The sequence below is a fragment of the Silene latifolia genome, chromosome 8, assembly GCF_048544455.1.
Source record: "Silene latifolia isolate original U9 population chromosome 8, ASM4854445v1, whole genome shotgun sequence".
Classification (NCBI taxonomy): domain Eukaryota; kingdom Viridiplantae; phylum Streptophyta; class Magnoliopsida; order Caryophyllales; family Caryophyllaceae; genus Silene; species Silene latifolia.
The window spans coordinates 72,173,441-72,188,815 of NC_133533.1; the positions used below are offsets into that span (position 1 = coordinate 72,173,441).

The following is a 15,375-nucleotide window of genomic DNA, read 5'->3' on the forward strand; positions in this document are numbered from 1 at the left end:
ACACGTGTCGGACACGTGCCCAAATAAAAGATGAAAGTTAGACACGGCTTTACAAGTGTCCGATACGTTTTGACGTGTGTCCGACGAGTGTTGACACGGGTGTCCGACACGGGAACGCTGATTAGGAGGAGTGTTCGTGCAACCTAAGTGGACGGTGGTTATGTGAGTTTGTATTAGGTTTGCTTTTTCTTTTTTTTTTTTCCTTTTTCTTGTCAGTACATAGTAAATTAGAGAAACAAAAAAAGGGTAGAATGGTCAAGAGTGTACTGTAGTGATGACACCCATAGACAATATCCAACCAGGCCCGCCCACGGCCCAACTACTAAAACAAGGGTTTGAAGAACACAAAATCCCCCAAATCAATTTTCTTGTAACTTTCTCCCCGAAGAATAAGAAGAAATCACCCCCAAAATTCAACACCAAATCAACATCAATGGCGGAAAACAGCAATGAAAAGGGAATACCTAAACAATACGACTTGGATTCAAAGTGGGACGCTTGCCTTGATCTCTCTCTCCGTCGCGTCGTCTACTCCTCCGTCGCCGGCGCTTTTTCTGGCCTCCTTCTTTTCCGTTAGTCTCTCTTTTACCTAAAAAATTGAATTATTTTGTTAGATATTAATTTACATATTATTAAGCATGTCATTTGAATTTATTGTGGGATTTATGAATTGTAGGAATTAGGTATGTAAATGTACTTAATTTTATGCTTGTGTGATGCATGTTCTTGATTTGTGAAATTTTGTTGCGGAAATCTATTTCTTCAGGTTTTGATATGGAATTGGTTCGTAAAATAAGAAAAAGTTAGAAATGTGTTGAAAAGGGGGGACGTGGAAGAGGGATGTATTCGAGTTTTTAGTTGGTCTAAATAGTCGCAAATTCTTGTATGAGACGGACCTATATAACGAATAGTTGTGACCTTATGAAAAAATTTAGAGGGTTAGTGGATAATTGGGATACGTAAATGGGTTGACATCACATTGTATCAATGTGAGACGTTTTTGTATGAGACCAACTGATAAATGTAGCTTGGTGGAAATGCTGAGCATCTGAGATTCTAGAGATGTCAAAATGTTTGGCTAATGGTCATAGATAGAGAAGACCGAAGACTAGAGTGCCAGTCAGCTAAGGTTTGATTTTGTAGTCCATGATGTTATCTATCATGGGTGTGAAGGCGTTTGTAGAGAGGCAAATATGAATTCCAGCGGTCTGGTTTTTCGTCTTTTGTGTTTATGTAGAGTTAGATTCTTGCTTGCCGAAGAAGTTAGAGGTACCAGCTACCTATCAGCTTTTCTACAGAAATAGAAGGCTGAAGTTTTGTATCAGTGATTCTATCGAGAGTCTAACTCGGTGGCACATTGTCACTGATGGAGTATTATAATGGTTATTTTTGGTGTTTCCACCCTCGTTAATGCTGTTTATATGTTTCTGGCTGCAATAGGCTTAACTAGGGGATATAAATAAGGCAGGAGTTGGTATGCTAATTCTTGGGCTTAAAATTGCGTGATTCTTATATGTTTTATAGGTAGTCCTGTTACCCGCTGGGCTTCTGTTGCTCTTGGAGCTGGAGTAGGTATTGGATCTGCTTACTCAGATTGCTCGCGGCTGTTTGACAAACCCACTGCAAATTTGAGTCCCACTGCTGTTTCCGAATCCCCAGCTTCCCAGGCATGTTAACCCCCTCTCTCTTTTTGTACTACATTATCTAGAGCATCTTTATCTGTTGATTTTGTGATTTGATATTTGAAGTCCGTGTATCAAAATGAATTGTAGACTTTCTGCATCTGTTATATCTTTAGATATGAAAGTACTAAATCCAGGCATTAGTAATTAAGTGCGTACTTGTGACCATTTAGCTTCATGACTGTGAAAATAAGGACGCTTTAAATAGTGGTCTTCTCTATAGCACTCAGTGATTAAATGTTGGAATGTTCGTTAGAAACAATCTCAGTGACGAGGAATTCATTTGTTGCCTTGTCTATAGTTAGTATGTCATTTTCTGTTTTCAGTGATGCAAAAACTCCCTATATTCTGGCTTTGGCTCAGACATTGATGTAGTAGTCCGTCGACACATTTTGTTATGGCTGCCGACAACCTCTATTTTCTTCCCTGTCCAAGCAATGTACATTTGACCCATTACCCACCATGTGCGGGAGCTGTGATAATATTTTGTGTGCAGATACTCAGATGTGCCTTATTTTGAACTCTTGATGTCCCTAACGTGGGATTTTGGCTGAAACACAGTGGTGCCTATGATTAACAAGGTGGAAGTACTTTTTCATGTTCTACCACTAGCATTATTAACTAGGACAATAAGGCGTTGTGGACTTGTGGGTAGTAGTAAGGGTGAAAACAGGTCGTGTCATTTCGTCCCCTGTCCACTGAATCCTCAGGCCAGTCTTCTCCCCTCCTGCCCGTGGACCATTTGCAGCCCTCATTTTTTGTGCCAGCGGTTGTGGCGTTGTGCCAATGATTCATTTTCATGAAAAGAGAAATTGCACAGGTGCAATTTGAAAAAATAATGAATTAGTACATTTACAACAACATCAGAGCCTTCATCCTAAAATGATTTGGGGTCGGCAGACATGAATTATCCTTTAGAACCGTCCATGGGTGAACGAACGCACACCTCAAAATGTGAAAATATAGAAAAGAAAAAGTGAAAAAACAACTACACTTGATAATATTGGCTGGACGCTAGAAAGATTGTACCCTACATTTATAGTGTTTGAGGTTTTGAGATATTGGACATTTGAACGACTAGAAGAGCTGTAGTGAGAATTGAGTTATGGAAGGGTCACTCGGATGGTACTTGTACAAGAGCGGTTTCGCGTTAAACACGCCAATGCTAATTACCCTGGGTTGTGCCAGGAAACTTTGCTGGTAGAAGTGGGCCTTCCAGAAGGCTGTGCTCGTGCTGAATTGGGTTAGGAACTGTATTACGGGAAAATGAACATTTCTCCGGCTTGCCTAATAGTCCAAAGCTCATGTTTCATCCTTAGATAGTGATTAACTGATTACAGGATTTGCAGTGGGTTTTTTGTTTCTGCTTCTGTTTTGTTGTCTGCACAAATCATTCATCATTCTAGAGAAGTTTGCTTACCTTCCTTTTCTTTTGTAGGATCGACAAGAGTAACTCCGGGAGCGAACTTCATTGCAGTCAAACTCTTCATCAGAAGTCTTTTTACTTCAATTTATTGGCTTCTATCCAACTGTAACAACCAGAATTGTTTTGATGGGTGGATATAATACCCCCTTTCCTCCAAGTTTCTTATGAGATGTTCCTTCTTATTATCTTTGTTATTTTGAGATAAAAAGATTTTACCAGGTGAATGAAAAGTGGAATGAAAGAGCAATTCGTAAATCTCTATTTCTTGATATCTTTACTTTAGCTTTGGTTATCATTAGGCAATTTGGATCCTCTCCATTACTTTATCTCCATTTCTTCTCTAATACACTTTTATTTTAAATATTTTACATTACTTTTATAAAATAATTACAACCATTAGATTGCCTCGAGATTTAATCCGACCGTTCGGAGATCCATTTCTTTTTAATTAATGGAGAGGATCTCCACTCATCATTAGGACATTTTATTCTTACCCCGGCGCCCGTTTTACCATAGAATTGGACATCCTCATCAATGAGAATACCCAATTTATTTCACTCGGAAAACGTTTTGCTATTCTTGGGAAGTATTACCAATTCGGCAGGGGTATATTGACAAGTACAGCCAAGAATTTTTCTTACATAGGTGACTAAAATGAACACTTATTCTGGTTCCCAAATGTATTTACAGTACTGAGTACAGCGTTATGCGTAATATTTACGACCTAATTACTAGATGTTTTCTAAAATAATTACAGCGTTTACATAAATATATTTACACAGTTATTTGTGGAACAAGCACACCCACCCCATCATTATTTAACACATCACATATTCTTCGACAGCTCCTCATACCATGAGCCATGAACACTGGCAGACACTGTAGTCATAACAATCAACACTTTTGCCACATCCATCACCTTATCAGTAAGGAAAGCCGCCCCGACACGCCGGAGTGAAACCTCAGCCAGGTGACGGCCCTTGCCTCCAGTCCCACCGAGCACTACAGCCCTTGTAGCCATGCGGACAGCTCGGGACACACTTGAGAATACCGGATCTCCTGATTGTAAACTCTTAGACAGCAAGTTTGTCACAACCCCCATTGTTGACCGCAGCTTCTCAAGGTTCACAGCATCTTTATAAGATTCTGGGAGCCCAATCATAACTTCGACAATTTCTTCAAGGCCCACGTCTTCAGATTTCTCGAGTAAGTGGGAGAGTTGCCTGGCAGATTGAGAAATTATGTTGTCCATGTCTGATGGGCTTGTTAACAAACGCTCAGTGACCAAAGTCTGGCGGAGGACTAACATGCTGCAAATAGCCCAAAACAAATGGAGTTCATGTTACACAGCAGTCTCAAATATACATGCACAAAACACATAAATTGCAACTGAGTCTTGTACAAAACAGTTAAGTCCATGTAACTTTAGGGTTCAATCCACTGACAACATTTCATAAATATTTTTTTTGCCTAAATTGGCATATATAAACAATGTTTGGAAGATGCTAACCTTGTGGAAACAACAATAATTTTCTGCAATTGAGACTGAACAGTTCTCAGCCTAGATAAATTAAGCTGCAGAGTTTCAGGCAAAGCTGCTTGCACCAGGCCCTCGATCTGGCTTACCAACTCCAATAAACCCACCCTTATAAATAAATCCATCCTTTCTCCCATGCACTCTGGCTGCTCTTTATCTGACAATTCGACGTGATATAAAAAGAGTAAGGAAATTTTCAATATTTTTAGTCATCATCGTTGCTCATTAGGTTCACCCTTGTTTACAAGTAATTACATGAACAACTACCTATTTAAATAAATAAAGAAAAGAAGAAAAGAAGAAGCCCATTAGAATTAAATACTTGAACTTAAAACAAAATTTGGAGTAATACCTTTGGTAATTGGGTCCAGAGAGCGGGTTTTTGGCGCCGCTGATACACTTCCTCCTGTTCGAAGTGCAATTGATGGTATCCCCTGCGCACCACTTGCCGGAGAAGCTGGAACTGTTGATATCGAGTCCAAATGTTCACCCCACACTTGTGTCGCATTATTCCTCACCAAAGAGAGCCAATTCTTTGTCAACGGTAGAGATGCAGAGGCATTAGATGGAGGTCCATATCGATCTGAAAAGGCTTTCTGTAGATATTCCAAGCCGGCAGGCCCCTTGATCAAGGGCTCAATCATCCTGATTCGAGCTCTGCTAATCTCCTTTTTGAGGGTCTGCCAGAAGCAAGAGAAAAATATGAAAGATCAGCTTACACCTTCATTCGGACAAACAAGAGATCAAAATGTACGAAAGCATCCCTTCTATAAAACAACAATACCCCAGTGAAGCACAACCGAAAATTGTCTTAACAAAAATAGATGTATGTGTGAGAGAGAGAGAGAGAGAGAGAGAGAGTAAATAAACCTGAATTTGTTTCAACACAAAACGAAGACCCTTGACCACTGCTACGGCAGCTGAAGAATCAGAATCTTCTTCAGTTAGTGACATTTGTCTCAGATCGACCAATAAGTTCTGGTGAGCATTCTTCATCTCATCATCGTTTGCTGGAGCCGACAGCTTCTGCAGGGTGATCAATGCATATTCCATAATTTTACCTAGGTAATTGATATCCAATGTTCCATTTCTCAGCACCTATACATATATACAAATAAAGAAGTCAATATACACGAACTAATAAATTAATGATAATAAGAACGTATCCTCTAGGACGACAAAACTAGTTACCTGTGTGAGAATATCTATATCAATTGCATCAGAGATCTCCTGTCTCCAACTTTCAGGAGACATCTCGCAGAGTTCATCCCTGACTTCAGTCAAAAGCTTAAGAACCCAACTTAAGTCAGGCTGCTCCTGCCTCATGGATTCCATGACACCGTCCCAAAATGCCTTTTCCATAGCCTCCTTCAATTTCGCCTGCGAAACCCAACGAAGTCTTAAAAACTTGAAAATTTTACAGTACACAGCAGTAACAGAAAGTTGGTCAACAACAAAATGTAGAAAAAATTACTGAACCGAAAAGCAAGAGCGTACACACCTTGACACCACTCTCAATATCATCGACACCGAGGCTATCAGCAAAACCATGACGCTGTGCATGGACAATCTCATTCACTAATACTTCGTTCTCGGTAAACGGTGTTAATGTTAAATCGCTTAACTGGGCACCAACACCACGTGGAGCAGGTGGACAAGCTGATATAACTGGATTTTCTGAAGCAATGTCTTCTTTAAACAGTGATCGTGCCACGCTGCTTGATTGTCCTCCACCATCAGCCATGATGTTTGTTTCACAAGTAACAATACCGGGAGAAGTGTCTGATAAACCAGAACTTGGAGATGTGATGTGAGCAACGGGGGATGTAAACGGACTCCCTGTATCCTTAGAAAAGAATCTAGCTCGTGCATCAGAAATGGCATTCTCCATCCTTACAATGCCAGCAACCCCACTGAGATTCTGCACTTTTTCTTTGAGAAGCGTCTGATCTTCCAATACCTGCTTTTGGATAGCCTTCATATCATGAGTAAGTTTATTACTCTTGGAAGATGATCCCTCAGGCGACAGCTTACAGGTATGCATCATAGACACCTCCATTTGGCAGGCAGCTCTCACCAAATCTTCTTCCAACAATTTAGCATCCTTCACTTTCCATACCACAAAGCGATACAGATACAAGCACCAGGCTTTATCGAATGCCTCAAGCTGCGATCTGAAAGTCAGATTATTACTCTTAGAAGATGATTTTATACAACCACCTTCCAATATTACTTTTGTCAACAGCTCAAACTCCTGTATAAACTTCGTAGCAGCTTCAGCAAGGGCAATCTCATCTTCACCTCTGCCACTGAAAACAGCATCTGGGTGTCCCAAAATCATGAATGCACAGAGGGCGATTCTCACAGGATACCTTGACAGTTCACAGGAGCTCTGGGTCTTCTCTCTTGCAGGCGTAGGTTTCTTCTGTTTTCCAACCTTTACTGTCTGGTTCACATAACGCTTGCGCACTGGAGTAGCAACCCGCTTCAAGAGGTGATTAATGTTCTCCATCCCTAAAGAACCATTATTTCCTGACCGAACCCTGAGATGGACTTCAAGTCGATCAAGGAAAGAACTTGCAATCTCTAGTGTAGATCTTGACCCAATCAGGTATGCAAGCTGCTCAAAAGGCATTGACCTGACTGATTTCTCATTGATATTCAAGTGCTCAAAAGCTTTTACCAAGAAGAATGTTGTTCCTTTTGTCTCCACAAATCGTCTCCAAAACCTTGCCAATATTCTATCAAGTTTTTCAGCCTGTTCTTTCATCATATACGAATCAGCATTTGGGGTATTATTTAAACTCTTTCTCTGCTTAAGGAGTTCTGCCCTTTGTCTCCTTGCCTGTCCACATGTAAAATTTAGTGAGAATGCATCATACCATTTTTTATCTATATATAAAATTTAGAGCTGATGTATTGTTCCAATCTGTTAATATTCGAGGCAGACTTTTCTTTTTTCTGTGTGTGTGCAAAGGAAGATAAGAATACAATTCGCTTCACTGATGTTACCGTAACTAACCTAGCTAACATGGGGACAGTGGATGTATATATCAATTGTAACACCATACGCTAAATAATACGGACAAGCAAACCACCATTTGACTCAAACACACATCCAGAGTACTTATAATGATAAACATACCCTCTGCAACCGATCTTCAAGTTGATCCCTTTTTTTCATTCTCTCCATCTCCCTTTGATTATGAATTGAATTGGCCACTCTTTGCACTCGTGATGACCATGCGTGAGCCTTTGACCTCTCTGCTTCTAGCAATCCCAACCTTTTCCTCTCCGCAGACAAACGTTTCTGGTGGATAGCAGCTTGCACATGCTCCTTATATTTGCTCTCTTGTATCATCCTCCGCGTCAATGATTGAGCTGTCCGCTCTTTCCTCATAGCTCTCCATTGCCTACGAGATTTCATGATGAGCATTCTGTTTGCTTCAGCTTGCTTAACTCGAGATTCAACTTTCATGCCTAATTCCCCTCGTTTTTTCTCAACTTCCATTTGCACTCCATTTTTTGCTGCTTGTCGCACCTCCTCTAACCTAGCCAGACGCATCTGAGCCTTTGAAAGAATGCTCAACCTATAGTATCAAAATATAACGTTTACTCTCAGGAAATAAGTGTAAAACCACACCAAGCTTTACCAATCAACTACAGTATTTGCCCTCTCTACATTCTGCCATGACAACTCAAATAAAGGCTTGAAAATGGTGCAACAGTTTTAACATCTTAATCTTAAAAGTCGCAACGCAAAGGAGACAAAGACACCATTGTATCGACAAAGTGCAAGACGAGAGACAACGGAGCACATCTCATGCACAGAAGGCGGACTTTTTTTTGCAAACAAATTTATATCAATTTGCCTAGTGAGCCTAGTGCGAAAGCGCTCCCAAGGTGCACTTTTTTTAACCAAGTTTATTATCCATATATAAATAAGTTGATCGATTTGCCTCAAAATTGCACTGAATCAACAAAGATTAACACAGATATATATTCATAAATTTCTAACCTTTTCACAACTTAAATCAGATAAACAATCAAAGACTTCAACAACATACCTCTTCTGCTCAGCAGCATTAAGCTTAGCTTCAATTCGCTGACCAAGATCAACTTCTTGAGAGGATAAACGTGAGGGACTTCGTTGCTTCGGTCTTGCTTTGCTGGATAAAAGGTCGTAGAATTGCTACAACAACAGAAACAACAGATTTTATACATCAGCCCCGGAAAGGGGAAGTTCCAAGCATCGTACAGTTGTAGCTTAAATATTTAAAAAAAAATACACTTAGTTTGCATCCAACATGCATGTTAGCTTTAAAAGAATCACTGGAAAATACTCTCTTTTCTTTACTCTACCACATCTCTTTGATGTTTAAAATTTTACCAAAAGAAATACTCTTTTTCTTAAATCTACCACACCTATTTACTTCTCATTATTATACTATATCGGTTTCAAGATACTCCCTCCGTCTTGGTCCTTTGTTTTCCTTCACATAAAATAACAAATGATTGGGATGGACGAAATAAATGATGATTGAGAGAGTATACTTGTACTAAACGTAGGCAAAAAATAATCAATTACGCAAAAGTGAAATCAAAACCCTAATTAATCCACCAAACACCAAACAAAAGAACTCAAACTTGTTCGCAATAAATTTCCTCTCCTCTCCTACTTTCCATTATTTTATCGTAATTGTTCTCTCTTTTCTTTTCTTTACTCTACCTCATCTCTTTATATTTCACTATTTTACCAAACAAAGAATACTCTTCCTTGACTGTACCATTCTCTTTACTTATCATTATTTCACTATAAACATCGGTTTAAAGATACTCCTTCTGTCTCGGTCATCTGTTTCGTCTGTTCTCCTTCGATTAGAATAACAAATAATTGGAATGGAGGAAGTAATCCAGATTAAGAGGGTACTAATACTACCACAAACATAAGTAATCAATTCCGGAAAAGTGCAATCAAAACCCTAATTAATCCACCAAACACCAAACAAAAAAAATTAAAACTTGTTCACTAAACAATACGATCAAACAATCACACAAAAAAAGGAGAAATTAACAGTAAACCTGACGACGAATATCGGCTTCCTTAAGCTTAGCCTCAATTTCCTCAACAGTGACCGGACTCCGACACTCAGAAAGCCGCCGACGAAGTCTCCGAGGAAGTTTCGGCGACGCGCCACCGTCGTTCACCGGAAAAGTCATCGCAACACCGCCAACGCCGCCATCGATCTCCGTAAACTCCACTCCAGACGACATACACGCCATCTTTATACAACAAACATACATATATAATCAACTATCAATTTCAATACAAATAGTTAAATAAAAAACTTTGATCAAGTCAAAAAAATAACAAAGTAAATTAAATTATTATGAATATAAATTAAAGTTTGATGTGTTCAAACAAAATTATTACCGGATATAGGAAGGTGATGATGATCGGAGATAGAAAGCGAGAGAAAATAAAAAAAGAAAAAAGAAAAAGAAGAATGTAAGAAGGAAACGTTGGAAAAAAGGAATAAATAAAGCAAGTTTTTATTATTTTTGTTGATAAGGGGCAGTGTTTTGTTTGGTTTTGGGTTTGGATTGTGTGATTTTATTTGGTTTTTGTTTGGGATTTTTGAATGGGAATGGAGTTGGAGTAGGTGTATATAAAGAATTGTATAAGTCCAGAAATGCCTAAAAGTGGGGAGAACTTACGTGTTACTACTCCATATCCTTGTTTCAATTATCATGTCAACTTTTAAATACACGTTATTTTTTATTATTATTTTTTTTTTTTTTGATAACGAGGGGTTGAATCCCCTGCGCCCACGATTCCGCACTATCACATGGGTATATGTAGTTCACTCCGAGAGGGAGCTGCGCGATGCCAAGTGATCATCGGCCAATGGTAGTAGTGAACCCGGACCTCTCAACTCCGCACTTCGCAAGAGTTTTGATGTTTAAGCTACCATTCTGACTAATACCACTTGGTTAAAATACACGTTATTTTTTTTAGACAAAAAATACACGTTATTTATTGACATGTTATGTTAGTGATGTACTGATGTTAATGTCTATTCTTTCAGATATAGTTTACATTTTTCTTTTTTAGGTGTTTTAGTAATAGTTCACATTTCTATTTTGAGTATTTTTACTCTTTATTTATCTTTAAAATTGAAATATTAAAAACAACTCCACTCTTTCTATACTTTGGTCTTTGGGTATAAAATAAATATAAACATTTCATTGAGATAGAAGAAGTATATAGTTTTGAAAGAGAATATAACTAACTGGAAAAAAAAAATCATAAAATTATAAAGCAATTGTTCCAATGCCTACTCCACCGGGAAAAAAAATCTATATAGTTAACTGGAAAAAAAATCATAAATCTACACCCTCCTATTTCATATGTTGTTCCATTTTCAATAAAATACTACTCACATATATTAGAAAAAGTGGAACAACATATGAAATAGGAGGTAGTATATAGTTTTGAAAGAACATATAATTTGGCTCCATTTAACTTCTCACTGAAATAGGTCAGTGGTTTTTGAGCTTGAATTAAAACTGCTACAATGCCTACTCCATTGGCATCACACTCTACCTCAAATAATTGGTCAAAATCTGGTAGCTTCAGAATAGGAGTCTCACACATCATAGGAGTCTCACACATCAGCTTCTTAATTCTCTCAAAGGACTGTTGAGCACTATCAGTCCACTGGAACTCTCTCTTCTTCATGCATTCAATGATGGTGCAACAAGTGAGCTGAAATTTTTGATGAACCTCCTGTAAAAGGAAGTCAATCCATGGAATCCCCTAACTTCAGTGATTGTCTTAGGGACTAGCCATGACTGAATTGCTAAGATTTTTTTCCTGATCCACTGAGATACCCCTCCCAGATACAATATAGCCTAGAAAGATCACCTCTTCAACCATGAAAGTGCACTTTTCTAGCTTGCTAAACAATTTATGTTCCCTGAGAATTTTAAAAACCACTCCAAGGTGTCTGAGATGTTCTTCTTTGCTGCTACTGTAAACCATTATGTCATCAAAGTATACCACAACAAACTGACCCACGCATAACCTCAGCACTTCAGTCATCAACCTCATGAAAGTGTTGGGTGCATTTGAGAGACCAAATAGCATCACAAGTCACTCATACAACCCATGCTTTGTCTTAAAAGCAGACTTTTATTCATCTTCTTCCTTGATTCTCACCTGATGGTACCCTTATTTGAGATCAATCTTAGAGAAAATTCCGGCACCACTCAGTTCATCGAGCATATCATCTAGCCTTGAAATTGGGAACCTGTACTTGACAGTGATGTTGTTAATGGCTCTATTATCAGTACATATTCTCCATGTTCCATCTTTCTTGGGAACAAGTAGTGTTGGGACTGCACAAAGACTTAGAGAGTCCCTAACAAAGCCCTTGTTCATAAGTTTCTCAATTTGATGTTGTAATTCCTTGGTGACTGCTGGATCACTCTTGTAAGCAGGCATGTTAGGTAGCACATAACCTGGTACAAGATTAATATGGTGTTCAATTCCCCTCAAGGGTGGTCGTCCACTAGGTAATTCCTTTAAAAACACATCTCTGAACTTTTAAATCAAAGGTTCAATCTCTGCAAGCAACTCTGAACCTTCCTTCTCAGTCACTTCCTTGGATAGCAAGATCAATATAGGTTGCTCCTGTTTTAATTCTTGGATCATGGCAGCTTCAGATAAGAACAGCACACCACTGATCTCCTCTGGCATGTTTGGACTTCCATAGTTCCTCTGGTTTGGTGGTAAAGGGGCCAAGGTGACCTTCTTACCTTCATGTTTGAAACTGTAAACATTCTCCTTTCCTTGGTGAGTTGTATTTCTATAACACCCCCGTACACCAAGGTGCCTTACCAAGGACCACCCCAGTGTATGAAGGTGTTATCATCTCGGTTGCCCGATATAGTAGATCAAATAAATGATGAAAGAACATTTATTAAATAACTTTAAGTCTTTACAACGGAGTACAACGTGGCAAGATACAACAGTGATAACTATGAAGACTACTAAGCATGATTGTCAAAAGACCTCTATTCCGGTAGCGTGGTGACTCGATTCCCTTCCAAGCCCGCAAGCAACAAGACCAACTGTACCTAACAAACCAACTGCTACCATCCCCGAATGGATCACCACAGTTTTGAAAACACAACGGGGTCAGTTTACTGTATAACAAAATAAGATAAGTACGAAAAGACAAACAATTGATCATCATCCACCTCCAACTCCCAATCACATATCGTAACTGACTACACACTAAAGTGTGTAACCCTGCCATATTACCCATCGCAACAGATAATCCTCACCGCCAGTGGGGGACCGCGGCCAATCCCCACCTAATCCCCCGCTCATCAACGAGCGATAACTCTGTTCATTAATGTGCACATCCCCTTCTGTGGCGGGTTCCACAGAGGGCGAAACTAGGGCGTGAAGCCACTCCCGCAAGTGACTCCACTCAGCCGAGGACGCACCTCGCGAACATCATCATCAACCATCACAACATCAACACCAACTCCAACACACCAACAACGATCAACACATAATCAATAGTATAACAATTACCCCAAAATCTTAGAACAATTAAACAGTCAATCGAGTAGGGAAACCCTACCTTATCGCTAATCCATGAAAATGCATCCAACAACTAGCCAGGCAAGACTCCGAGACGAATCATTGCTACGCGGACCGACGACGATAACGATGACATCCTTACTTGGATTCTCCATACATAAACCAATCCCCTCCCATGGTTAGTGCCTAGGCTAGATGAGAGTGTAGGGAGAAGTGGGTGGTAGGTGAGAGAAATATATATATTAGGGTTAGAGAGAAATGGAACTGTTGAAAATGAAATAAGACTTACGAACTTGCGTTTTATAATAACACGTCAACAACGGTTATACTCAATCGAGTACTCTCATACTCGGTCGAGTAAGCCCTACTCGGTCGAGTGTTACTGTTTGTCCTCCGACAATAATGCGATCACCAACTGTTGATCATGATGATCACATGTTTAAATCTCATTTTAAGAATACATGTGGGATGTAATATTTTACAGTCAACTGGTCCACACATATCGGTAATGATTGGCTGACTAGAGTTTGACATTACTGTCGTGCGACGGTGGTGATCAGTTGATCCCCTTAGATCATACCTAAAGGGTGACACTCTTAATTGATTATTTAATTGATCGTATGTCGATACGGGTTAATTAAATTGCTTAAAATTGACGGACGATTTTGTGAGTATAATTGACGTGTCTTATTGTAATTCGATTAAATAAGATACGGTCTAAGTAATTGAATTGTTTTATTACTTAGATAAAATTATTGTTTACGAAACAATTTGAAATTGAAATTGAATGAATAATTTATTATAAATACAAGACGTTGTAATTTATAATTTGATAAACCGTTTTGGTACAAGTAATTATGAATTACTAAGTCGATTTTATACATGGCGTATTTTTATTAATACGTTGATTTTTAATATGTTAAAAATACATTACAATTAGACATGACTTCTAACATGTGACAATTGACAAATGACAAATATAAAATGGACCTCCCATTTTATGTAAGTGCCGAAAATGGAGGGAGTATTAGGTTTAAATTGTGTTAATTAATTTTAAGTGGAAAACATGATGATTACAACCTAATATAGCCATGCATACCTATGATTTCTTGGGTAGAAAAACTTGCTCATGCATTGGGCATCCTCCTCCCCTCCAACCGGTTTTAACATGGTAAAAGCCAAGGGTTTTTACTCTATTTTTTCTAATATACACTACAATTACTAGTGTGTGATATTCATTCTTTTTCAACATCTAAAACTTATAGAAATTTTAGAGAGATAAATACTCCATTTCTTCCCTTCTCTTGGCCGAAAAACAAGAGACCAAAACAAATATTTTGGGTCATTTTTAGTAAGATTAATATTGTTTTAGATCTAATAATATTAGTCTTTTAAGAGGTTACCTTGGGTATAAAACTTTTGGGAGGGATTCTATTTTGGATCCTTGTTAATCCATTATAAGGAAGCTCAAGAACCAGTGAGAAGGAGAACTCATTTGTGCCCATATATCCGAAATCCCATAGTAAGAAAGACGATTTCTTCTCTACTTTTGTTCAAGTTTGCATGCATAAGATCTAGTTTTAATTTTATGACTAAATTAAAATGTCACATATATGAATATGTTAAGTAATAGAATTAGTGTATTCTAACAAGCGGTATCAAGAGCCTTAGGTTGTTTGCATGCAAATCGATTTATGGTTTTTCCGAGTTATATGATTAACATTAGAGCTGGCAAATAATGACACGACACGAAAACACGACACGAACCCGACACGAAATTAACGGGTTTGGGTTGAGGCTCAATGACCCATTTATGTAAGTGGGTCGACACGAACACGACACGATATTTAATTGGGTCGGGTTTGGGTTGAGCTCTCTAAACACGAACCCGACACGAATGACATGTTTAATAAATTAATCCTATTTTTTTTATCTTTCATCACATAAATATACTTAAAACTTTCCAAATATTGACATGACAAGAAAACACGACCCGAACCGGACACGATATTAGCGGGTTAGGGTTGAGGCTTGATGACACATTTATGTAAGTGGGTCGACACGAACACGACACGAGATTTAAACGGGTCGGGTTTGGGTTGAAGGGTTTGTG

General features: G+C 38.6%; 2 protein-coding genes across 2 annotated transcripts; one reads left to right on the top strand and one right to left on the bottom strand.

The window, feature by feature from the left end:
- The first annotated feature begins 254 nt into the window (after positions 1–254).
- Positions 255–3,363, top strand: LOC141596964 (uncharacterized). The gene is made up of 3 exons (XM_074417249.1): positions 255–572; positions 1,525–1,667; positions 3,121–3,363. Exons 1-3 carry the CDS (start codon positions 275–277, stop codon positions 3,133–3,135), a joined length of 456 nt encoding a protein of 151 aa, XP_074273350.1. The 5' UTR covers positions 255–274; the 3' UTR covers positions 3,136–3,363.
- A 376-nt stretch (positions 3,364–3,739) lies between these two features.
- On the bottom strand, positions 3,740–10,382 carry LOC141596963 (uncharacterized). The gene is made up of 10 exons (XM_074417247.1): positions 10,080–10,382; positions 9,728–9,928; positions 8,713–8,837; positions 7,791–8,235; positions 6,147–7,490; positions 5,837–6,025; positions 5,516–5,743; positions 4,998–5,325; positions 4,619–4,802; positions 3,740–4,418 (listed from the first exon to the last, which is right to left on the bottom strand). The coding sequence occupies exons 2-10, from the start codon at positions 9,926–9,928 to the stop codon at positions 3,935–3,937; spliced, it is 3,528 nt and encodes a 1,175-aa protein (XP_074273348.1). The 5' UTR covers positions 10,080–10,382; the 3' UTR covers positions 3,740–3,934.
- Positions 10,383–15,375: the final 4,993 nt, after the last annotated feature.